This window comes from Schistocerca piceifrons, chromosome 5 (genome assembly GCF_021461385.2).
Source record: "Schistocerca piceifrons isolate TAMUIC-IGC-003096 chromosome 5, iqSchPice1.1, whole genome shotgun sequence".
Classification (NCBI taxonomy): Eukaryota; Metazoa; Arthropoda; class Insecta; order Orthoptera; family Acrididae; genus Schistocerca; species Schistocerca piceifrons.
Window position 1 is genome coordinate 170,335,177 of NC_060142.1, and position 23,155 is coordinate 170,358,331.

Below are 23,155 nucleotides of genomic sequence, written 5' to 3' on the forward strand. Positions count from 1 at the left end.
TTTTTTTTTTTTAATTGCAAATGTACTCCGTTTGGACAGAGTATGATTTTTGAATGGTAACTGCTCTTTGAACAGTAATATTGTCATGAATGCAGAGCATTTGATATGACTGTAATTCACTATGGGATGTGGTATGGATTTAAAATTGTTGAAAAAGTTCTGGAAAGTACAATTTTTATAGAAAATCGCATACAAGATGCTAATGCGACCAAGCGTAGGGTATTGTTCCAGTGTTTGGGGCTCTATTGTGTAGGCACAACAACAGACATTGAATGAAATCAGAAACTTCGCTAGATTAACGGATTGGTGTAACCCATATGAAAGTGCAACAGAAAGGTTCGGAGAACTTAAATCAGAGTACTTGGAAGAAGGATGGCATAGTTATCACAAAAACCTGTTGAGGAATTTAAAAGAACCTGCATTTCATGAAAATTGTGCAACCATTATGCTGACATTGTTCTATATCTTGCATAGAGATCATGACTGTAACACAAGGCACATTAGGACTTGTACCAATGCATATAGACTCATTTTCATCTTGCTCAATACGCAAATGAAGTGATACAGAAAATTGATAATATTAGCAGGAAAAACCATCCACATAACATTTTACGGCTCTTTGTAGAATACATATTTAGATGTAAATGTAGAAAATGCAGTGATTTTCACATATTTTCAGTGAAATTTAAATAAAACCTATTGTATCATCTGCTACAGATTTCATTTGTTCTTTGTTAGGAATATTAGAAAAAATGACAAGATTGTTGGAATCTTGCACAACTGTACACAAATGACATTTCTTCCAGTCAGACATATTGCTAAAGCATGATCTTTCCCCACGCATTTCACTCTCACTCTCAGATGCTCCAGATTTCGAAGAATTTTCGTTTCGTGTAGATACAGATGGATGCTTTGTACATGTTGACATACACAGCTCACAACTGTTACTTAAAGATTTTGTCAAAGAGTCTTTTCTGTCGTCTTAATCAAGTGCTTCATTCAAGTGAGAATCTCGTGCAAAGGCAGCCATGTCATATACCAACTCTTTTCCAATCACTGCGCAACTTGTCGTGCTAATGACATCCAACCAGCTGCCTAAGAGTGAATGGCCATGGCCAGACAGTGGCTAAGAACAAAGTTAATCTCTATATACAGCTGAGCACAACATGGTCAGTTTCACTGGTTGCTCCGCAACCCGGACCATCCGGGTCCTTACCTCCACCACCAGCTTTTCTGTACTGTGTGGATGGGTGTTCTCCTTACAACACAGTCTTTGCTCCTGTAACCCTCCTGGCCGCAGTCTCCATTAACAGATTTTCACCACACTCTACACCCAACAGTTTCCCTTTCCTCTGTCAATTCGTTCCTCCCAGTTCTCTCCAGTCACCCACATCCAGTTCACGTCTCCATGTCATCTTCATCATGGGCCACTCCCCATTAGCTCTGGCACCTATACATGACATACCTGGCCTGCTCAGCTGCCACCTCTCCCTCCCACATTCCTAGCTATCCAACTGGCTGCCTCCCTCTGAGCTGCTAGCTTCCCCACCACCAGCCCCTCTTTTATCCTCCCTCCACTTTATCTCTACCCACCCTCACCCGACATACCCTACTGTAGTCCACCTGCCAAACTGCAGTCCTAGCAATGGTGCACTTCTACTATTCGGTGAGAGCTGTCACTTGGTGAGAGGTCTCCTTTACTCCTACTTTATTTATGAAGTAGTAACATGATTACCCATGATAAAGTTCACAATGCAAGGAAATTGTTAATTATTTAAATACGGAATGTAAACATTCACCCATCTGTCAAGTATTGTTGCCAGAACTGTATCTTTAACAGGAAAATGCCCACAGCTTTGGCACACAGATGCAGAAAGCAAATAAAAACAATGGTGAGTTTGGAACTCACAACCCTCCATGCAACAGTCTAGTATAATAACCACTACACCATGATGACTGTGCTACTCAACTTCTTCTGTGACATTGCTCCCCTCCTTAAGAGGACAGTGTCTCGGCGTTACGTCCTCCTAGTCTGCGAATGAGTCATCGGTCCTGCATACTCCGACTCCCGAAGACTGATGTTCGCCCTGACGGTGATCTTCTTAGAACTTCCTTTGCTCCTATGCTCTTTGTCACCTTTCTGCTTGTTGCCTGTTGCTGGAGCTTCAAATTTACCCTGGGATGCAGGATCCTTATAGGGCTTCATTCGAAGGACGTGGACCGTATCTCTGATCTTGTGTTAGGGTCGAAATGTTCAACTTCATAAGTGACATCAGACAACTGTTTTACAACCTCATAAGGTCCAAAGTAGTGCCTGAGGGTCTTCTCAGAGAGACCAACCTTCCGAACAGGAATGAAGATCCAGACGAGGTCACCAGGCTGGTAGACAACAGGGCAGTGGCTCGCATCATACCTTTGGAGATCATTTTCCTGAGCCTGCAGTGGGCGGAGTCAAGCTAACTGCCAAGCTTCCCCAGCTCTGGTTAACACTGGCCTATGTAGTCATCATCCACGCCATCAGGATGTAACAGAAACACAGTGTCTATCACCATAGCCACCTCACGCCCACACACCAGGAAAAATGGCGTAAATCCTGTGGTGTCTTGTTTGGCGGTGTTTTAAGCAAACATCACAAAATGTAGCACCTCATCCCAGTTGCTCTGCTCAACATTGACAAACATTGCTGGGGGGGGGGGGGGGGGGGGGGGGTGAGGTCTTATTAACGCGTTCAGTAAGCTCATTAGTTTGCGGATGGTAGGCAGTCGTCATGTGATGAGTAATGTTGTACTGACGGGTTATCTCTGTCACAAGATTTAATTGAAAAACTTTCCCTCGATCTGTAACTAATGGCCTTGGGGCACTGTGTTTTAATACAATGTCTTACACAACGAATTTGCCTACCTCAAATGCTTCAGCTGTTTTCATGGCTTTTGTAATGGCATAGTGTGTCAGATAATCAGTGCAAACAATAATCCATCTATTGCCACTAGCAGACGTTGGTAATTGTCCGAGGAGGTCAATCCCAACACATTGGAAAGGTGTTTTGGCTGGTGGAATTGGTATGAGTTGGCCGGGTGGTTTGTGAGGAACTGCTTTTCTCCTCTGGCACTCTCGACAGTGCGACACACAGTGACGGACACTCCTAAATAACCCTGGCCAGAAAACACTCTTGCGGATCCTATTGTATGCCTTAATAAATCCTAAATGTCCAGCTTCAGGTGTGTCTTGGAATTTCTGTAGAACATCTAAGCACATGTGTTTAGGAATCACTGGTAGCCACCTCTTTCTAAACGGATCAAACTGTTTCTTGCAAAGTAAACCATTAACTACCTTAAATTGTCCTTTCACGTCCTAAGACCGATTTAAGGCAAGCATAATTTGAGGTATCTTGGCATCCTTCTTCTGCTCAGCAGAGAGATCCTGGAGTGCAGCGACACAGTCACTATCTTCATCAAAGTCTTTATGGTCTTGCACAGGGTTTCTTGAGAGACAGTCGGCATCTTGTTGTTTTCTTCCACTTTTGTACACTATGGTAATGTCGTAATCTTGAAGATGTAGTGCCCACCTGGTGAGTCATCCTGTTGGATCCTTAAGACCTGTCAACCAACAAAGTGAATGATGGTCTGTAACAACTGTGAATGGCCTTCCATATAGATACTGTCAAAATTTGCACATGGCCCAGATCACAGCAAGACATTCTTTTTCTGCAGTTGAGTAGTATCTCTCAGCTTTTGTAAGTGTCCTATAAGCATAGGCTATAACCTTCTCTTTTCCATCCGAAATTTGCACCAGAACAGCACCGATCCCATAATCACTGGCATCTGTGTGTAGTTCTGTAGGTGCTCTCTCATCATACAGACCAAGTACAGGTTCAATCGTCAGAGCTTCCCGCAGCACATCGAAAAAATCTTGTTAAGCACCACCCCAGATAAAGTAGCATCGGCTTTTAACAACTCTTGGAGTGGCCTGGCTTCAATACAATCCGCCTTGTTGGAGACAATTAAGAACGGTCCTCAGTCTTTTTACATGTTCATCAAACGTCTCTGAGAAGACATATCGTCCCCTTCAGGTGACTTAGAAGATTATCCATCATCCGTTCAAAAGTTGCTGGTGCATTACACAAACCAAATGGCATTACCTTAAACTCATACAGGCCCTCAGGGGTGATGAATGCAGTTTTCTCACAATCAGCCTCATGTACTTTGATTTGCCAGTATCCTGAGTACATGTCCGTGGTTGAGAAAAATTTAGTTCCCTTCAGACAATCTAATTTATCATAAATTTGTGGAAGGGGGCAAATGTCCTTTTTAGTTATCTTATTAAGCTTCCTGTAATCAACACAAAAGTGCCAACTGCCATCCTTCTTCGTGACAAGAACCACTGGTGATGACCATGGGCTCGGCAAAGGCTGAATGATGTCATTCTTCTTCATTTTCTCTATCTCATCGCAAATTATTCAATGTTCCGTTGCTGGCACATGGTTTGCTCTCTGGCTTATTGGTTGATGGTCTCCAGTGTTAATCCGGTGCTTCACCATCAATTTGTCTAATTTGCTCTTCATCTGTGGATTGAAGCATTCAGAGAACTCTTGAAGAATGGCAATTAGCTTCTTCTATTGTCCCATAGTGATAGTCGAGCTACAAGATCTTGTCTCATAGTGGATGCTCAGCTGTTCGGCAGTTAACAGCTCAGGATTTGCTACAAACATGCGTCTTGGAAGGATTGGCAGTTCTCGGCGGCAGTTAACTATCCACAATTCGCCAAATCCATTCTTAAATGAGACGACAGAGGCTGGGATGACCAAGTTATTCTTCAGTGGTATTCTTCCCTTACATTCCACTACAAGATCCGTGGGTTGATGCATGGCATGACACATTACAGTTACTTTTCTAGTGCTGACTGCAGGAATGATCACTTCATCGAGCACAGTCTCCACACACTCTGATGCGCATCTTCCTGTCCACAGTATCTCATCTCAGCTATCATAATCTTCGAGCAACCACAATCTATATTTGCCTGAGAAGCTTTCAATAAGTCCCATCCGAGAATGACGCCATGACTACGCTCTCGTAAGACGATGAATTCTAAGAGCTGTGTATGGCCACTTGTACCCACACGAATGACATATCTTCCTGTAGTTTTTACATATTTCCCATTAGCCACCTTCAGTAGAGATGTTTTGTTGTCGACGAATACGATTTTCTGCAACTGGCGATGGTACTTCTCCGAAATGACTGAATATGATGCTCCAGAGTCCACAAGAGCTTGCGCTGGTCAGCCATCCATGAGGATATTGACGTAGTTTCCTATCATTTTTGTAGTGATGGATGGCGGAGGATTTTTCTCTTCGGCAGCCACACCTCCAAGGAAGGTTGCACCCTTTAATTTTCCAGGTTTTGGCAGCTAGGTGATTGACTGGAGCTTCTAAACGGTGATGGAGACATTGATCGGTGTGTTGGGGAGCATCCTCTTCAGTGGCTAGCTTGCGGCAATAGTGACCTACGTCGTCCTGCATCCACATCTTCGTGTTATTCTTTGTCATCTCGAAATTGGCATCAGCGAAGATTGGTTTGCTGTCTTCTGGTGCGGTCGTCATCAAATATCCACTGCCTTTATTGATAATAGTGCACCACATGTCCCGGTCGTCTGCAGTAGAAACATACTGGTTCGTTATCGTGGGTCCTCCAGACGTCAGTCTTCCTTGATGCCCATGTAGCATTGTAGGAACGTAAGTTCGCCAGGGTCTCAACTTTTTCATCGTTTGAAAGGGAATGAAGGACGAGAGGTTGGGTTCAATGTCTGTTACACTTCCTCCCTTAAGACTTCTTGAAGGGTCTCGGTGTTTGCTCGCCGTGCAACCCAAGTGCCTTCTGAACTTCCTCTCTCACTATCTGACGAAGAACACTTGTGAAATCAGTTCCTTCCTCCGTCACAGGCATTGATAAGACGTTTGGAAGCCGTTCAAACTTTTTGTGTGTAATTATTTTTTGATGCATTATCTTGATATACTGGCAACAAGGAGTAGGGCTTGATACATGTCCTCAGCAACACCCTTCATGAGAGTGCAACCTTATCTTCCTCCTTCATTCTAGGATCCACTATTTTACACAGCTTCAAGATGCCTTGAATGTAGGATGCTGTAGTTTCTCCTGGATGCTGTGCCCTGCACTTTAATTTATCTTCAACCTTGCACTTCTGTCATTGGGTGTTGCTGAAATACTTGCACAGTTCTGCCTGGAATACTTCCCAGCTTGTGAACTTCTCCTCGTTGTTCTCATACCATTGCTTGGCAGTGCCCTCCAAGTAGAAAAATATGTTAGCCAAAGACATGGTGTCATCCCATTTGTTAAATTTGGCTATAAGCTCATATACCTTCATCCACTTGTTTGCATCTTGGCCATCGTCACCAGAGAACCCGGAAGGTGTCACACAGTTGCTGTCATCGTAACACCCTTTTCTTATTCTGTCTGTGATAGATTGTGATCTGTTGAATATGGCTTGAACTCGGGTTTCTCGCCACGTAAACAGCGGCTCTGTCGTGGCCTGATGGGAGCTACTGTATTATTGATAATGTGCGCTATCACAAGTTACAATACCCAGTGTCTCCACCAGAATAATGTTACGTAGAAGAAGGTGTAATTAGATGAATTACAAACACAAACTTTACTTAACGAATTTTTATTCAGTACTCGCATATACAAGAGCGTGGAGCGAACTGCCTCTGGCCAGAACACATACGGTATATATACAGTTACAGAACATTCCAGTACAGTGATTCATGCCATTTGTGGATACTTCCAGAATGTACTCGAACTGAATATAGAAATTAAAATTTTACAGTTCTGGTGAGTTTGGGACTCACGACCCTCCATGCAACAGTCTAGTGTCATAACTACTACACCATGGTGACTGTGCTACTCAGCTTCTTCTGCAATAATATGAAAAGCATTTCATTGTTATATATCAGGAGTGTGTAAAAATATTAGAAGCAAGCCATTAAAATCTTATATTGTAATTGTGAGTGATTTATGTCACTTATTTTGAAAGCCCATATGTTTGTGGTGTTGATCTAGTGATGGAACGGATAGCATTGCAGAGGTGGTAATATCATGTCAAGGAAAGTTTACAGAAGGTTGGTTGATGCTGTTACTGATGATAATGACTGTTCTCTTCAACACAGTATAGCTCATGTAGTAGCGTGGTGTGCATCCTGGCCAAAGTAGAATTTGGTGAATGTCAGACATTGTTCATATATAAATTTTTTCTACATACATACATACTGCAGTGTTTGGTAACTGAACAGAATGCTCATTTTTCTTGTGGATGTGTGTTTTATATACGGGATTAAGTGTTTTATTCCTTGTATTCAGCTTCTATATTACTTAAGCTTATATACGAGTGTAGATTTGTTTCTTGTAGGGGCCGCTCAGGAGTCACTCCCATGTCAGAAGCTCCATTAGAAAGTATACAAGTCCTTGCAACTTGTCATGCCTTAGCACAACTTGATGATGGTTTGGTTGGTGATCCACTGGAAAAAGCTACACTAACTGCTGTGGATTGGAATCTTACCAAAGGTATTTGAGTATCCAATCATTTCATTTTAGTCTTATGAATGTAATGCGAATTTAACAGGTAATTTTTTTTTTTCTTGTACATGCTACTGAGTGCACATATAAAGCCAACATGTTGTTGCAGATTTTGTGTCTTTTTATGGGAGGAGGGCTGAAAAAAAGCTTTCATTTTCCCTTTTATGTATTTGAAATAGCACCATGTGCAGAGCTTTCTACGAATTGTCTATGTTTTGTCAATCTACTTCATTGGGCTTCCAGACCATTAAAAGTATCTAAGAAAGGGTTTTGAGTGAGAATTCCTTCCAGTAGATCAGAATTTGGCATCTGCCTTCCCAATGGTTTGATGTGTGAAGTTGCTCCATCCTAAATTGCTGTGGATAGGTACTCTTATAAAGTTGATGGTTGTGGTTGATTCCAAAGACTGATAGCATACTCAAGTAACATGAGATCTGTTCATCTATTTACATGTATTACATTACATTTATTTATGCTGATAATGGGCTACCAGCTATTGCACCAGGAGGTAATAATCTGCATGTGTCTTCATTTTATAATAATTTCAGTAAAATGTAACCTCCCTGTACATAATTCTACAATCTACAGACAGGCTTGTAGAGCTACAGACACCATCTACCTGATCATTAATACACATCATGAACCATAGCTATACTATTACACTACCTTCAGGGATGCTGCTCAACACTTTTTCTTCTGATAATGTTCCTCAATTAAGGATGAGTGCTGAGTTATGTCGACTGTGAAGTCTTAACCAATTGTATTCCTATTAGAACATTCCATGCACTTTTCTTTTCCTGGAGCACCTTGACAAATGGAGATGAATTTGATCCATTGTCTGATCTCTCGTAGTACCAATACTTCTTAGGTACTTTTTTGACAGCTCAGTAGGTAAGTGCTTCTCCCATAACTGTTCTGATGTTTTCTGATGCCCCAACTGATGTTTGGGTTTTTAGTGACTAAATAAATCTTGAACAAGAAAATAGCCAAATAATTCATGCATTTCTGTCCATGATGTATTCAATATATTGATTGAATAACCTTGTATTTTTCCCTTTATACATCATATTTGTGTGTGTGTGTGTGTGTGTGTGTGTGTGTGTGTGTGTGTGTGCGCGCGCGCGCGCACATGTGCACGCTAAAAAAGCAGAATATGGTATTCGTGTCAATTATTTCTTTACTTTTCTGTCAATAATCACTCTTGTTATAGGTGATGCTGTGATTCCCAAGAAAGGTAAAGCTCCTGGAATGAAGATTTTTTATCGGCATCATTTTTCATCAGCTTTGAAAAGAATGTCTGTTATTGCTGGGTATACACTATCTGGAAGCACAGATACAACATATGTAGCGACAGTGAAAGGAGCACCAGAAACACTTAAGTCCATGGTGATGTTTTGCTTTCAATCAAGAAAATCCATAGTTATCTGCATGTACAAAGAGAATATGTGCAAGTTTTGACTAATCTGTGCATTTCTTTAATGAAATTACAGTTCTCTGTCATTCCGGACAACTATGACTCAGTTTATCTGGAAATGTCTCGGCGAGGTGCAAGAGTATTGGCATTGGGTTGGAAAGAGATTGGTCGTCTCACTCCACAGCAAATACGCGAATTTTCAAGGGAAGACATAGAATGTGAATTAAAATTTGCTGGATTTGTAGTCATATCCTGCCCACTTAAAACTGATTCAAAAAGTGTAATAAAAGAGATTCTTAATGCCTCTCACCAGGTACATGAAAAAAACCTGTTTCCTATCTTAGCAGTTAAATGCATTACAATATTAATTTAGGTCCATGTCCTGTTTACAGGTTGTGATGATCACTGGGGACAATCCATTAACGGCATGCCATGTTGCAAAAGAATTAAAATTTGTTCAAAAATCTTTAGTTCTGATTCTAACTAATAGTGAGAATGACTGGCATTGGGAGAGTATTGACCAGACACAGAGGCTTCCAGTTCTCCCAAAAAATAATTACAAGGACCTTGTTTCGAAATATGACCTGTGTGTCACTGGAGAGGTTAGTTTTGCCACCAATGTTTAATGATAAGTTCTAAAGATCTGAATCTATGTAATCATGAACACTTATGACAGAGAGTAAGAAGCATGAAATCACTAGGGATCGACAAATAAATCAAAAGGATGACAACATTAAGTTCACTTTTTAACATTAAAACATTGCATAAAGTAAATTTATTAAATTCTACATCATGTTCTTAGGATCTCTTCATGAAGGAGAACTATCTCAAGTATTTGTAACATTTAGGTAAAAAATTGTTCATTTGTTTGTTTTCTATGGCTTTGTACTTTGTTTAGCCATCAAGAATACATGCTTACATAGAAAACATAAGTGCACAGAGAAAACACAAAAATGCATACATACAGAATTGAAAGCTCAGGCCATCAACTTTTTTCACAACAAATATTTAATAATTAAAATAAACTAGACATATTTGTGTTATCAGTCCATAGTACTTCTTAAATTTGATAATAAATGATACAGATAAATGAAAATGAGTCTTACAGATTTTACTCTATACTCTTAAGAAAACCGTCACTTTATACAGGCGGATATCTTTAGAAGCCAAAAGAGAAGACTCTGAGTGAGGAGATAACCTGTACTCGTCAGAGTCTCCAAACATTCTGATCATTCATTGTCATATTTGAAACGTTGAAACAAAACGGGGTTACATCAGCTTCTGACTCAGAATTACACTCATGTGTAGGGGAATCATAAATTTTAATTCTAAACAGACGTAGAAGAAATGAGGCATAGTTAAAGCGGAGTTGAATGATGGTGGAAATCTTAGATCGGTCCAAATGCATCCTCATTAACCACGGCCTTGTGGTAATTTGAGGTTGTAATGCTGCAGCCACCTTTCATTTGTTGGGATACATTTCACATCTCTTGCCAGTGCTGCTTTCTGTGGCTCTTGACTTCATTTAAGTAAATGTGGGCTTTACGGATTTGAATCAGTGGACGTAGAAAAGCACATCCAGTATAATCCTCTTGTGGAATTTTGGATCCATCAGTATATGTACAGATATAACCAGACCACTAAGCATCAATGAGATAATTAAATCTGCATTTAACCTCAGTGAGCTTGTTATAATATAATAATAGATTGGAATCTGGCAGCTGAATGTGTCAAAATCATACTCAAATAAATTAAACACATGCTATTGTGTTCACGCTTAACAAGCCCTCATTTCAGTGTTTTGCATCATTAGCTAAAAGCTCATATTTTCTAATTATACTCTTTAGTTGGTGTTTGTTTGTGATGATATACTGGGCTAGGACAGTAATATGGAAACACAATGAGAATTGCAAGTGTGAATGTAAATGCAAATGCTAACTAAGCCTACAGGATGCACTGTTAAATGTGACCACAAACGGTAGTTGTGCGATGTTCTCACCGTACTGCAAGTGTCAGTCATGTTCAAAGCAGTGGTGTGTGAAACAAACTGAATCCAAATGTTGGCAGTTTGTTGGTGCACATATGGTGGGTCCTACTGTAACCAAGGTAGCCAAAAGGTTCGGTGTTTCAAGAGACACTGTACGGAAGATTTATACCACATACTGGAAAAGAGAAAAAACATCACACACTGAGCCATGGTGCAGATGAAAAGTGTGTGTGGAGTGATAAAAAAAAAGATCATTTTGAGGATTGTGGTGAAAAATCAGAGGATGTCAGCTGCAAACATCTTTCAGGACTGAATGTCACACTCGCAAACCCCTTCAGTAATAAAACGACATTAAGGGAGCTCCAAACCAGGGAACTGCAGAGTGAGCTGGAATTCCAAAACCACTCATCAGTGATGCAGGTTCCATAAAACCTCAACTATGGAGCATTAGAAGGAAGTCATTTTATCAGATGAATCTTGTTTGGCACCATTTTCAACTTCTGGCCAAGTTTACATCCCAAGAGTGAAATTAAACCTCAGTTCACTGATGATTTGTACAGCCATATCATGGTATTCCATGTGCCCCATGGTTATTCCTCAAGGTAACATTTCTACCAAGCATTATGTGACCATTCTGGTAGGTCACGTCTTGTTTGTTCCCCCAGTGGTGATGCTGTGTTCCATGACAACAGGGCCCCTGTTCACATACTTTCTATCATCCAGAACTGGTTTTTTTGAGCACAAGGATGAATTGTTGCATCCCCCCTGGCGATCAAAGTTACCAGATCTGAATATTATTGAATTTTCATGCTATACTTGGAGAGAAGGCTGTGTGATCACTATCTGCGCCCATCATTTTTACATGAACGTGCAACATTTTGCTGGAAGAATGGTATAAGATTCCCATGAAAACCATGCAGAACCTGTATTTATCCATTCCGAGATGACTGGAATCTGTTTTAAATGCGAGTGGTTTTCCTACACCGTATTAGCCAACCATAATGTATTGTGTTTTAGTGTTTCCATATTTTTTTCCATCCCTTGTTACTTAATATCACCAATTACTTTCAGTAATTTTTCATTATTGTATGATGGTCTGCAATTTATGACAGCAGTGTTTTCTTTTGAAGAAATCCTCTAGAGTTATCATCCAAGTCCTATGATCATGTTGATACAATGCACCGATGAGTTTCGTATTTGTCTTCATCAGTCATAGATGAAGCTACCGGAGTAAACCATGGGGAGAGGTGGCTACTGCTTGGGTGTGTGTATGTATGTAATAGAGGGAAACATTCCACGTGGGAAAAATATATATAAAAAACAAAGATGCTGTGACTTACCAAACGAGAAAGCGCTGGTAGATAGAACACAATAAAAAAACACACAAAAAACTCGGACGAATTTCAAGCTTTTGCAACCCAGGTTGCTTCATCAGGAAAGAGGGAAGGAGAGGGAAAGATGACAGGATGTGGGTTTTAAGGGAGAGGGTAAAGAGTCATTCCAATCCCGGGAGCGGAAAGACTTACCTTATAGGTGTGTGCGAGTGTATACCTGTCTTTTTTCAGCTTAAACCAACACTTTTTCGACTTTTTTCACACCAGAACTACAGTTCCTTTCTAGTTCACCTTTATCTCTCCCCATATATTTTTATTTTCACTCTAGCCTCAGTTACACTTTCCACCTTCTAATACCATGTCACCCTCACAACGACCCCATTAAGTTTTATTTACATTCCCTCCGCAAACATGCCTTCGCCCTAGCCAGACTACGCTCTCATATTTTATTCACTCAGGCTTGTCTGACATTTGGTATTACCCCCAAAGGCCTCGCACTTAAAGTTCCCATCTCTGGCTGTAACCCTTCTTTCCATCAGTCCCTACACCAGTTCCAAACTGAACAATCCGTAGCCCTCACCCGCCTAATCCTTCACCTACACATCAACTCAGTCAATGAACACACCCGTCAACTCCTATCCCTAATCAAAGTCCTTAGTCTTTCCTCTCCCACATCCACACCGGCTGTTCAGAAAAAAATGGTTCAAATGGCTCTGAGCACTATGGGACTCAACATATGAGGTCATCAGTCCCCTAGAACTTAGAACTACTTAAACCTAACTAACCTAAGGACATCACACACATCCATGCCCGAGGCAGGATTCGAACCTGCGACCGTAGCAGTCACGCGGTTCCGGACTGAAGTGCCTAGAACCGCACGGCCACCGTGGCCGGCGGCTGTTCAGAGCATCCTCCTACAGGCCAACCGCAAATTAGAACAGCATGCCACGCTCCACCTCAAAAAACTATCCAATCTCCTGGTTTCCCACCTCCGGAAAGGCAACCCTCCACAACCTTTCCAACAAACCTCAACCTCCTCTCATTGCACACAGACCCAGTCTCTCCCATCTACTCAATCTCCCACTTCCAGCTCCACTCCCCCCAAAACCTCAAAATTCTAGTCAACACAATCTGGAACCACAACACCCCAATTCAGTAGTTAACCTTTCCTCCAAATCTCTCTCCCAATCCAAAACTTCTGTCCTATCCAAAGGCCTCACCTTCAGCCCCACTCCCAGATTCAACCAAACAGCCCTCGTGAAAGATTTACTGTCCTACACTCGTAGTTTCTGCTGGAAATATTACTTTGCCACGAAGAAAAATAATCCTAATCCTACTCCTAATGATCCAACTCCCCAAGACACTATCCAAATTGAACCCTGCCTGGAACAGTTCCGTCCTCCATCACAGTGGGACCCCCCTCCTCTTCCTCAAAATCACCCTCTCCAAACCTTCCAGGAATTTCTCACTTCCAGCCTTGCCTCTCAGTCTTTCCTGAAAAACCTTAATCCTACTCCCAACATCACCACAGCTGAAGCCCAGGCTATCTGTGATCTGAAAGCTGACTGATCCATCGTCATTCTTCTGGCTGACAAGGGTTCCACGACCGTGGTACTTGATTGTCGGGAGTATGTGGCTGAGGGACTGTGTCAGCTTTCAGACAACACTACATACAAAGTTTGCCAAGGTAATCCCATTCCTGTTGTCCAGGTGGAGCTTCAGGCAATGGTCAGTACCTTAGGCCCCCTACAAGACCTTTCACCTGACTCCATCAACCTCCTGACCCCACCGACACCCCGTATCCCTACCTTCTACCTACTTCCTACTTCCTAAAATTCACAAACCCAAACATCCCGACTGCCCCATTGTAGCTGGTTACCAAGCCCCCACAGAACTTATCTCTGCCTACGTAGATCAACACCTTCAACCCATTACATGCAGCCTCCCATCCTTCATCAAAGACACCAACGACTTTCTTGAATGCCTGGAATCCTTACCCAATCTGTTACCCCCAAAAACCATCCTTGTAACCATTGATGCCACTTCCTTATATACAAATATTCCGCACGTCCAGGGCCTCGCTGCGATGGAGCACTTCCTTTCACGCCGATCACCTGCCACCCTACCTAAAACCTCTTTCCTCATTACCTTAGCCAGTTTCATCCTAACTCACAATTTCTTCACTTTTCAAGGCCAGACATACCAACAATTAAAGGGGACAGCCATGGGTACCAGGATGGCCCCCTCGTACACCAACCTATTTATGGATCACTTAGAGGAAGCCTTCTTGGTTACCCAGGCCTGCCAACCCAAAGTTTGGTACAGATTTATTGATGACATCTTCATGATCTGGACTCACAGTGAAGAAGACTCCAGAATTTCCTCTCCAACCTCTACTCCTTTGGTTCCATCAGATTCACCTGGTCCTACTCCAAATCCCATGCCACTATCCTCGGGGTTGACCTACATCTGTCCAATGGCCAGCTTCACACATCCGTCCACATCAAACCCACCAACAAGCAACAGTACCTCCATTATGACACTTGTCACCCATTCCATATCAAACAGTCCTTTCCCTACAGCGTAGGTCTTCGTGGCAAACGAATCTGCTCCAGTGCCGAATCCCTGAACCATTACACCAACAACCTGAAAACAGCTTTCGCGTCCCGCAACTACCCTCCCGACCTGGTACAAAAGCAAATAACCAGAGCCACTTCCTCATCCCCTCAAACCCAGAAACTCCCACAGAAGAACCCCAAAAGTGCCCCACTTGTGACAGGATACTTTCCGGGACTGGATCAGACTCTGAATGTGGCTCTCCAGCAGGGATACAACTTCCTCAAATCCTGCGCTGAAATGAGATCCATCCTTCATGAAATCCTCCCCACTCCACCAAGAGTGTCTTTCCGCCGTCCACCTAACCTTCGTAACCTCTTGGTTCATCCCTATGAAATACCCAAACCACCTTCCCTACCCTCTGGCTCCTACCCTTGTAACCTCCCCCGGTGTAAAACCTGTCCCATGCACCCTCCCACCACCACCTACTCCAGTCCTGTAACCCGGAAGGTGTACAAGATCAAAGGCAGAGCCACGTGTGAAAGCACCCACATGATTTACCAACTGACCTGCCTACACTGTGATGCATTCTATGTGGGAATGACCAGCAACAAACTGTCCATTTGCATGAATGGACGCAGGCAGACAGTGTTTGTTGGTAATGAGGATCACCCTGTGGCTAAACATGCCTTGGTGCACGGCCAGCACATCTTGGCACAGTGTTACACCGTCCGGGTTATCTGGATACTTCCCACCAACACCAACCTATCCGAACTCCGGAGATGGGAACTTGCTCTTCAATATATCCTCTCTTCCCGTTACCCACCAGGCCTCAATCTCCGCTAATTTCAAGTTGCCGCCACTCATACCTCACCTGTCACTCAACAACATCTTTGCCTCTGTGCTTCTGCCTCAACTGACATCTCTGCCCAAACTCTTTGTCTTTAAATATGTCTGCTTGTGTCTGTATATGTGTGGATGGATATGTGTGTGTGTGCGCGAGTGTATACCCGTCCTTTTTTCCCCCTAAGGTAAGTCTTTCCGCTCCCGGGATTGGAATGACTCCTCACCCTCTCCCTTAAAACCCACATCCTTTCGTCTTTCCCTCTCCTTCCCTCTGTCCTGATGAAACAACCTTGCGAAAGCTTGAAATTTGTGTGTGTTTGTGTGTTTTTTATTGTGTCTATCTACCAGTGCTTTCTTGTTTGGTAAGTCAGAGCATCTTTTTTTAATATATTTACCAAAAATAGATGCTAATTTCGCCCAAAATAAATGCCACATTTTGAAATTACTATAGAGGCCCAGAAACCGAGAGACGTTGAAGAGTGGCACGAGTCATTTCTCATCGGATCAAACTTACTTAACATAACAGTGACTTGTGTATTCATGTAGAATACCGTTTGGTTACTACAAACTGCAGGCAGAAGCATCAGTGAGTTATTGTAACACTAGAAACAACTGTGCAGAACATTTGTTCTCCCTTTGTATGGAATTTCAGGAAACCTTGTGTATATGTGCCACAGAATGCTGCTGTGCTCCCACGCATGGCCTCCCACTTGTTGTTTTCCCGTGTGCTGTGCATGCTGCTCCACTATAGTCTGGGATCAAGACACATCTCAAGGCTCTACATAGAGTGCCCAGCAGGTCAGCATCCTGTTAAACATCACAATGTTGAAAAGCAAACAGTCATCCAACATCTCATCACAAGGCATCAAAGCACACTGTTAAATTTCAAGAGTGTAACTGGCACCCGCAAACACCTTGTCAATTGACGAAAGTCAGCATAGGATACCAGGGCTGAGGACTTAGCTAGCAGAATGGTTTGAACACCAAGGAGGTGACTGTGGAGCTTGTGCAGAACTTCTGATCCAGCAGAATGGCATACAGTAGCCTTGGAAGGGCTTCCTTTAGGAGATGGCTTAACTGAAGTGGCATCAGACAGCCCAAGCCTGGCCCCTGTGACTTAGTCAGTGACAAGCTTTTGTAGTTCCTATGATGTTGCTTCTCAGCAGTATACAAGCATCCCATCACCTTGCGTGGCCGTGATGTATTGTGGAACTGTTAGTGAAGTGCATCCCAAAATTGATGAGGCTTGGAATAGCCATGGGTTTTCATAAGACCAGGCTCAAAAAGGCATAGTTCTTGAAGGGTTTATTACTCATTATGAACTGCAATATGCACCTCTGATTCTTCCACCTAGTTGGTTTCAGACGATGATGTTAATGAGATAGTGTCGGCAAGATTCTTGTTTTCTTTGTGTGCCCTGCTGCTCGCTGTGCTCGACATTGGAGTGGCAATCTGTAGTTAAGTGATGCATGTCACTGTTCTTCATATGCTGGAGCAGAACGTCCAGAATCATCATGAAAAGCCAATGTGGGCCAGTTGTGGCCAGAGACAGGACATCAAGGAAAGATGTTATCACTGGTGCTGCTTGTGTTGGGCACTGAGTAAATCTCGAAGCCTCTCTAGAAAATTCTTAAACCATTACTGATAAATATCTTCAATTTGTATGAATGTAAGAGTTGTTTTTGCTCCATGAACACAATAAATGAAGAATTTTTTTTTTTTTTTTTTTTTTGTTTCAGCTTGAAATAAAACTATGTGGTGTTAAAAGTGACTGAGTGCAGTGCATTTTGTCATCTAATGTGTAGCAGTTCTAGGCTTAAATTAAAATCAGATATTGATCTTATAAAAAATGTTCCCTTACCATCTGTAGGAAAAATAAAAAACCAATTAGGATTTTGTGTTTTTTCCCTCAATCTACATAAATTAAAATCCAGAAATATGCAACTTGCACATCAGGACTAAAATTATATGTCATAATCGGTATCAGTTATGGGTCAAATAAGATTATATTGTTCACAAAAAATAACTTTTTTTGTTCTTAAAAAGTGTGTATGCTTTTGTTAAATTATTTTACAGAGACAGACATCAGAATTAATATGAAAATAACCAGTTTATTGTATTAGTTTTCTTAATTTATAAATGTATGTAATGTGTGTAAATAGTTAAAAATTTAATTGAAATGCCTGTTACAACTTTGAAGATGTTTGTCTCTGGAGGTGTTTCCATTGTTCTCAAAGCAATATCAGAGAGGGGACAGCTTGCAGAACAGTACACGTGTTCAGTAGTGTTACATTATTTTGATATTTTTGTGTTCTTCATTATGTGATGTCTGTTGAGCATGTTTTAGTTTAGTGGCTGTTGCACATAATAATATTAATGAAAAAATATGTAATAATTTTGTTTTAGGGATTAACATTTTTAAGCACAGAACACAAAGGATTTCTGTTTAAAATCTTGCCACATATTACAGTGTTCGCACGAGTTGCACCAAAACAGAAAGAATTTGTCATCGTTACATTAAAGTCATTGGGATTTACAACTCTTATGTGTGGTGATGGAACAAATGATGTTGGAGCATTGAAGCATGCTGATGTAGGTATGTAGATATTTCTTTAAGTGTTACACAAAAAAGCAAGATACAGAATCAACTGAAGTTATTATTGTCATGTAATAAATTAAGCATCATTACTTTTCTTACTGTATTGGAATGACAGTGTAATGTCACTTGAAATTCATTTATTTCTCGATATGCAGAAAGACTATTCTCTGTCTCTCCCACTCCCGTCCCTATCCCAATTTATAACTTCAAAGTAATTCATATACCTCTACAATGTATTTCCTGTTGATCAGCTTGTGGAAAGATTGCCCAGCAGCTTCCAATTTGAAAACCTCATACTTCTCAAATCCAAGGCTTTGTGGTATCTATTATGTAGATTTTGATTTACAACTATCTTTAAACCCCCCCCCCCCCCCCCAAATCCTGTCAGTTAAGAGTTCAGTCACTTTTCTGGGCTTGTATATCTACATCAATGTCCATACCCTGTGAACCACTGTCAAGTGCATGGCAGAGGGTACTTCCCATTGTACTAGTTACTAGGAGTTCTTCCCGTTCATTCACATATGTCGCTCAGTAAGAACAATTGATTAAATGCCTCTGTGGCTACTATAATTAGTCTAATCCTGTCTTCACAATCCCTATGGGAGCTACACACAAGGGGTTGTAGTTATATTTCTGGATTCTTGAAGCTTTGTAAGCAGACTTCCACAGGATAGTTTACATCTATCTTAGTGTCTTCTAGTTCAATTCTTTCAGCATATCAATGATTTTCTCTCGTGGGTCAGACAAACCTGTGACCATTGGTGTTCCCCAGTTTTCCATACATTCAGTATCCCCTGTTAGTCCTCTTAGTATGGGAGGGCATGTACCCCACACAATTCTGCAATATTCTATGTTTGGCTGCATGAGTGCTCTTTAAGCAAACTTCTTTGTTGTCAGGTTACATTTTCCAAGTATCCTACTAATGAAATGAAGTGTACCACTAACTTTACCTATGACTGAGGCAGTGTGATTTTCCACTTCACACCACTTCAAATTGTTATGCAAAGGTATTTGTATGAATTGACTGACTCCAGTTGTGACTGACTGAAATTGTAGTCACAGAATACTATGTATGTTGTGTTTTTGTAAAGTGAAGAGTTTTACGTTTCTAAACATTTAAAGTAACTTGCCATCGTTGCACCACTTCAGAGTCTTATCAAGATCTTACTGAATATTTGTGCAACTCTTTCCAAATAGCACTTCACTGTAAATAACTGCTTCATCTACGAGAAGTCTGAAGTTACTATTAATTTGTCTTCAAGGTTGTTAATATACAACATGGTCAGCAAGGGTCTCAACATATTTTCCTGGTTCACACATGAAGTTACATCTGCATCTGTGCATGACTCTTCAAGATAGCGTGCTGCATCCTCCCTGCTAAGAAATCCCATCACAAACTCCATTTGCTTTTCGGAAATCAAGAAATACTACTGCATCTACTCTAATGCCTTGCGAAAGGGCTTTCAGTGAGAAAAGTGCATGTTGGATATCACATGATCTGTGTTTTCAGAATCCATACTGGTTTACATAGAAGAGGCCATTCTGCTTGAGATACCTTATTATGCTTGAGCTCACAATATGTTCGTTGTGTGGCTCACTTCTGCTTCCCTTCTTGTAAATGTCTGTGACCTGTGCTTTCTTCCAACCCTTAGGCACAATTATCTGTTAGAGGGATTTACAGTATATTATGATTGAAAGGGGGCTAACACAGTGACAATTTCTGTGGAGATTTTGATAGGAATTTTATTGGGTCGTAGAGCTTTGTTCAGTTTTAGTAATTTCAGTTGTTTCTCAGCATCACTAATATCTATTTCACACATCTATGCAGTGGGGCAAGAATTAAATTGGGACAGTACTCCTGAATTTTCCTTTGCAAAGGGACATTTGAAAATAATGTTCATCCAGGATGCAATATCAATATGAAGTACAATAGAAAGCTACTCACTGCATAGAGGAGGGGTTGAGCAGCAAATGCACAAATTTACAAGTATAATGTTGGACAAGCTACTGGCACACACACACACACACACACACACACACACACACACACACACACACACACACACAGCCCAGCCTTTGTCATATTGTGGTGCTGAGGCCTGACTGAAGTGAGTAGTGGTAATGGCTGTGGTGGGTAGTGGACGTACAGAAGTAGCATGGGGGGTGGGGGGGGAGCAGGTTGGAGGTGTCTATCAACATCATGCTGGATTTATATAGATTACAGGATATATGTATTTTTTAAATAAAGTTCTCAATAATTCAAAATAAGAGTATAGTTCAGCACTACTACACAACTAATGAGAGCTATTCATAAAAGTGAAGTTACCAACACTGCAATATAGAGGGCAGTTATATTAGTACTTCATCCTGTTCTTATCTATGTATCTCATAGATCGCTTTCTGCAAACACAAGTGGTTTTCTATTCAGTGCGAGACAGCTAAGACTGGTTACACTCAAAATATATCCAGGATGAGTAAATATAGTAAGGTACAATTTTTATAAAGTTATAGGAAGCAGTGAACTGAATTTTGTGATGCACAGAAGTAATTTTTAACATTTATGGCTGCCAAATTATGACAGTGATTTTTTTCTGTGGCATATATTTCGAACTTGAAAAAATAGTGATAAGATAATGATGCCATAAGCCACTGTCATATCATCAGAAGAGGCCCCACAAATGTTTGTTCCACTGTTTCAAATTTAAGCACACACAAAACTCAGGTGGATCTCATGTATTTATTATTGTGACTGTCCTCTCAAGTGCTTAGATGATGATCTTCAGCTTTGATACATCTTATGAAGCCATGTCAGACAGTACTGCACATGAAATGGCATGTTCACTCATCCCAGTACGTGTGTTAAATAACATTTCATGTCTTCAGGAGTTGTTAGTGTTTCATTTTAGATCTCTTGTTTTACCCCCACACGTCCCCCACCCTCTCCTCCATTCTCCCTCAGAGACAGGTAAGGTAAGTGTGTAGCTATTTGTGGTTCCTGAATGACCAATCAAACAATCTACAAATGTTTTGCTAAGGAAGTCAGTGATTATCCATGGGGAATGTGCAGGACATCTTATCATGTTTTTGCCACTTAAATTACCTTATGCCCAGTGGACTGCCTTCCAATAACTACTGCAGCATCTGTCAGCAACTATAGATACTATGACTATTTGACTACTGATAATAAAACAGGAACCAGTAATGGGATTCTTCAAAAGCCCATATCAGATGCTGACATACCAAAGTTGTTATCTATCTGCTTCTCTCTCTCAACCTCTGTGTGTCACACACTCAGATACACTAAACCTATCTGAAGAAATGTATGTTATATGTTTGCTACTTTGAACTAACAAAGCGAAAGTGGATTGCAAAAAGAACATTGCTACAAACTCCGAAAAGTCCTTTTACATGTCAGGAAAATGTTCTCCCATATAACAGTTCCGTGCGTAAATTGTTAAAAGAAAATGGCTTCAGCGGAGCTTGAATGACGGTCTCACAGGCTAACAACTCACCAACATGAGATATACAGAATTTTAAGTCACTGATATGCTTTTCCAGTGCTCTGTAGTCCTGGTGTTACTTTTAATTACCGTTTATGCATGCTCTACTGGATGATAGCACATAGCACGAACAAAATCGGTGTTTTGGTTGATGCTTTATCGATATACACTGTCTGGTTCTGGTCTGAGTGTCTGACATTTGGAGATTTGGGTGTCAGCCAACATAGATTTTGAACTGACTAGTAGAGCATATTGTAAAGAATGATATGCTAAATATTGGATAGAAATGCTGAGTTGCCTTGCTGTTATAGACACGATTCAAAGAACTACAACAAATTTTGAAAGTCTTTGCCACAAAGCTTTTGATGGAGTCAAATGTTTAAGCCTGAAACACATTAAAACATAGTGTTTGCAGAACCATCCTTTGAGTGTTCCCATTTCACATTCAAGCTGACTTGTAGTGACATCAGGATTGTGTGTTGCCAGTTCTAAAATGTTAGTTAAGGGTTTCTCTCATCAGTTGCGCCTTTTTGTATGTACTGGGGTGTGTCTCCTATGGGTCATCAGGCATGTTTTCTCAGGTGTTTCAGAAGATTTTTGTAACTTCATTTTTGCAATGTGTGGCTGGTGTCTGTCCAAACAAATTCTGCCCATTACGTCTTTCATATGATGCCCATCATTGACAAAATGTATCAGCTTGTTTCCCATTTCAAGCAAAATGAATGTTAGATCAGAATTTTATGTTCCCACTCAATAGAGTGCTACCAAATTAGACTACTGCGATATTTGTACTGATGTATGAACAGAACAGTAAAACACGAAGAATAATTAGTACTCTAGCAGTGACTGAGCAGCACGCTTCTGCGTGGTGGAAGCAGTCAGTACGAGTCAGGGCATTGCTGTCACACTTGTTCTCTTCTTTTTGTCCATTAATTATTATTTTTATTTTTACAAAATTTTATGTTGTGCTCTATTTGTTTTAGGTGTTGCTATTCTTTCAAATGCACCAGAGAAATTGCCAGAGAGGAAAAAGACAGAAAAGAATGAGAGAGAAAGGAGTAGAATGCCTCCATCATTGCCAAACTCGGTTACACACACCAGACAGGTAGGTTTTCTTAACAGATGATACGTTATAATTGTTTTGCACCCACTAAACTGTGTGATCACTCAGTCACATTGTTTCATGTAAACATATTAGAATCTTAAATACGATAAATTCCCCAAAGAGAGTAGCTTCTGTCCACATATTGGTCAGTTTTAGAAAGCATCACAAGTACAAAACTCTCAGTGAACTCATATGGGAACCCCTCTAGTCAAGAAGATATCCTTTTTC

At 41.0% G+C, this 23,155-nt stretch overlaps 1 protein-coding gene across 1 annotated transcript in view; it reads left to right on the forward strand.

Annotated features, from left to right (window-relative positions):
* The window catches only part of LOC124798138 (endoplasmic reticulum transmembrane helix translocase), a 189,982-nt gene that overhangs the window by 48,768 nt on the left and 118,059 nt on the right, over nt 1–23,155 (forward strand). The window contains exons 10-15 of the mRNA XM_047261412.1: nt 7,420–7,574; nt 8,797–8,972; nt 9,077–9,313; nt 9,393–9,602; nt 18,130–18,319; nt 22,806–22,927. Coding sequence (XP_047117368.1) covers nt 7,420–7,574; nt 8,797–8,972; nt 9,077–9,313; nt 9,393–9,602; nt 18,130–18,319; nt 22,806–22,927 — 1,090 coding nt within the window. The remainder of the gene's footprint in view (nt 1–7,419; nt 7,575–8,796; nt 8,973–9,076; nt 9,314–9,392; nt 9,603–18,129; nt 18,320–22,805; nt 22,928–23,155) is intronic.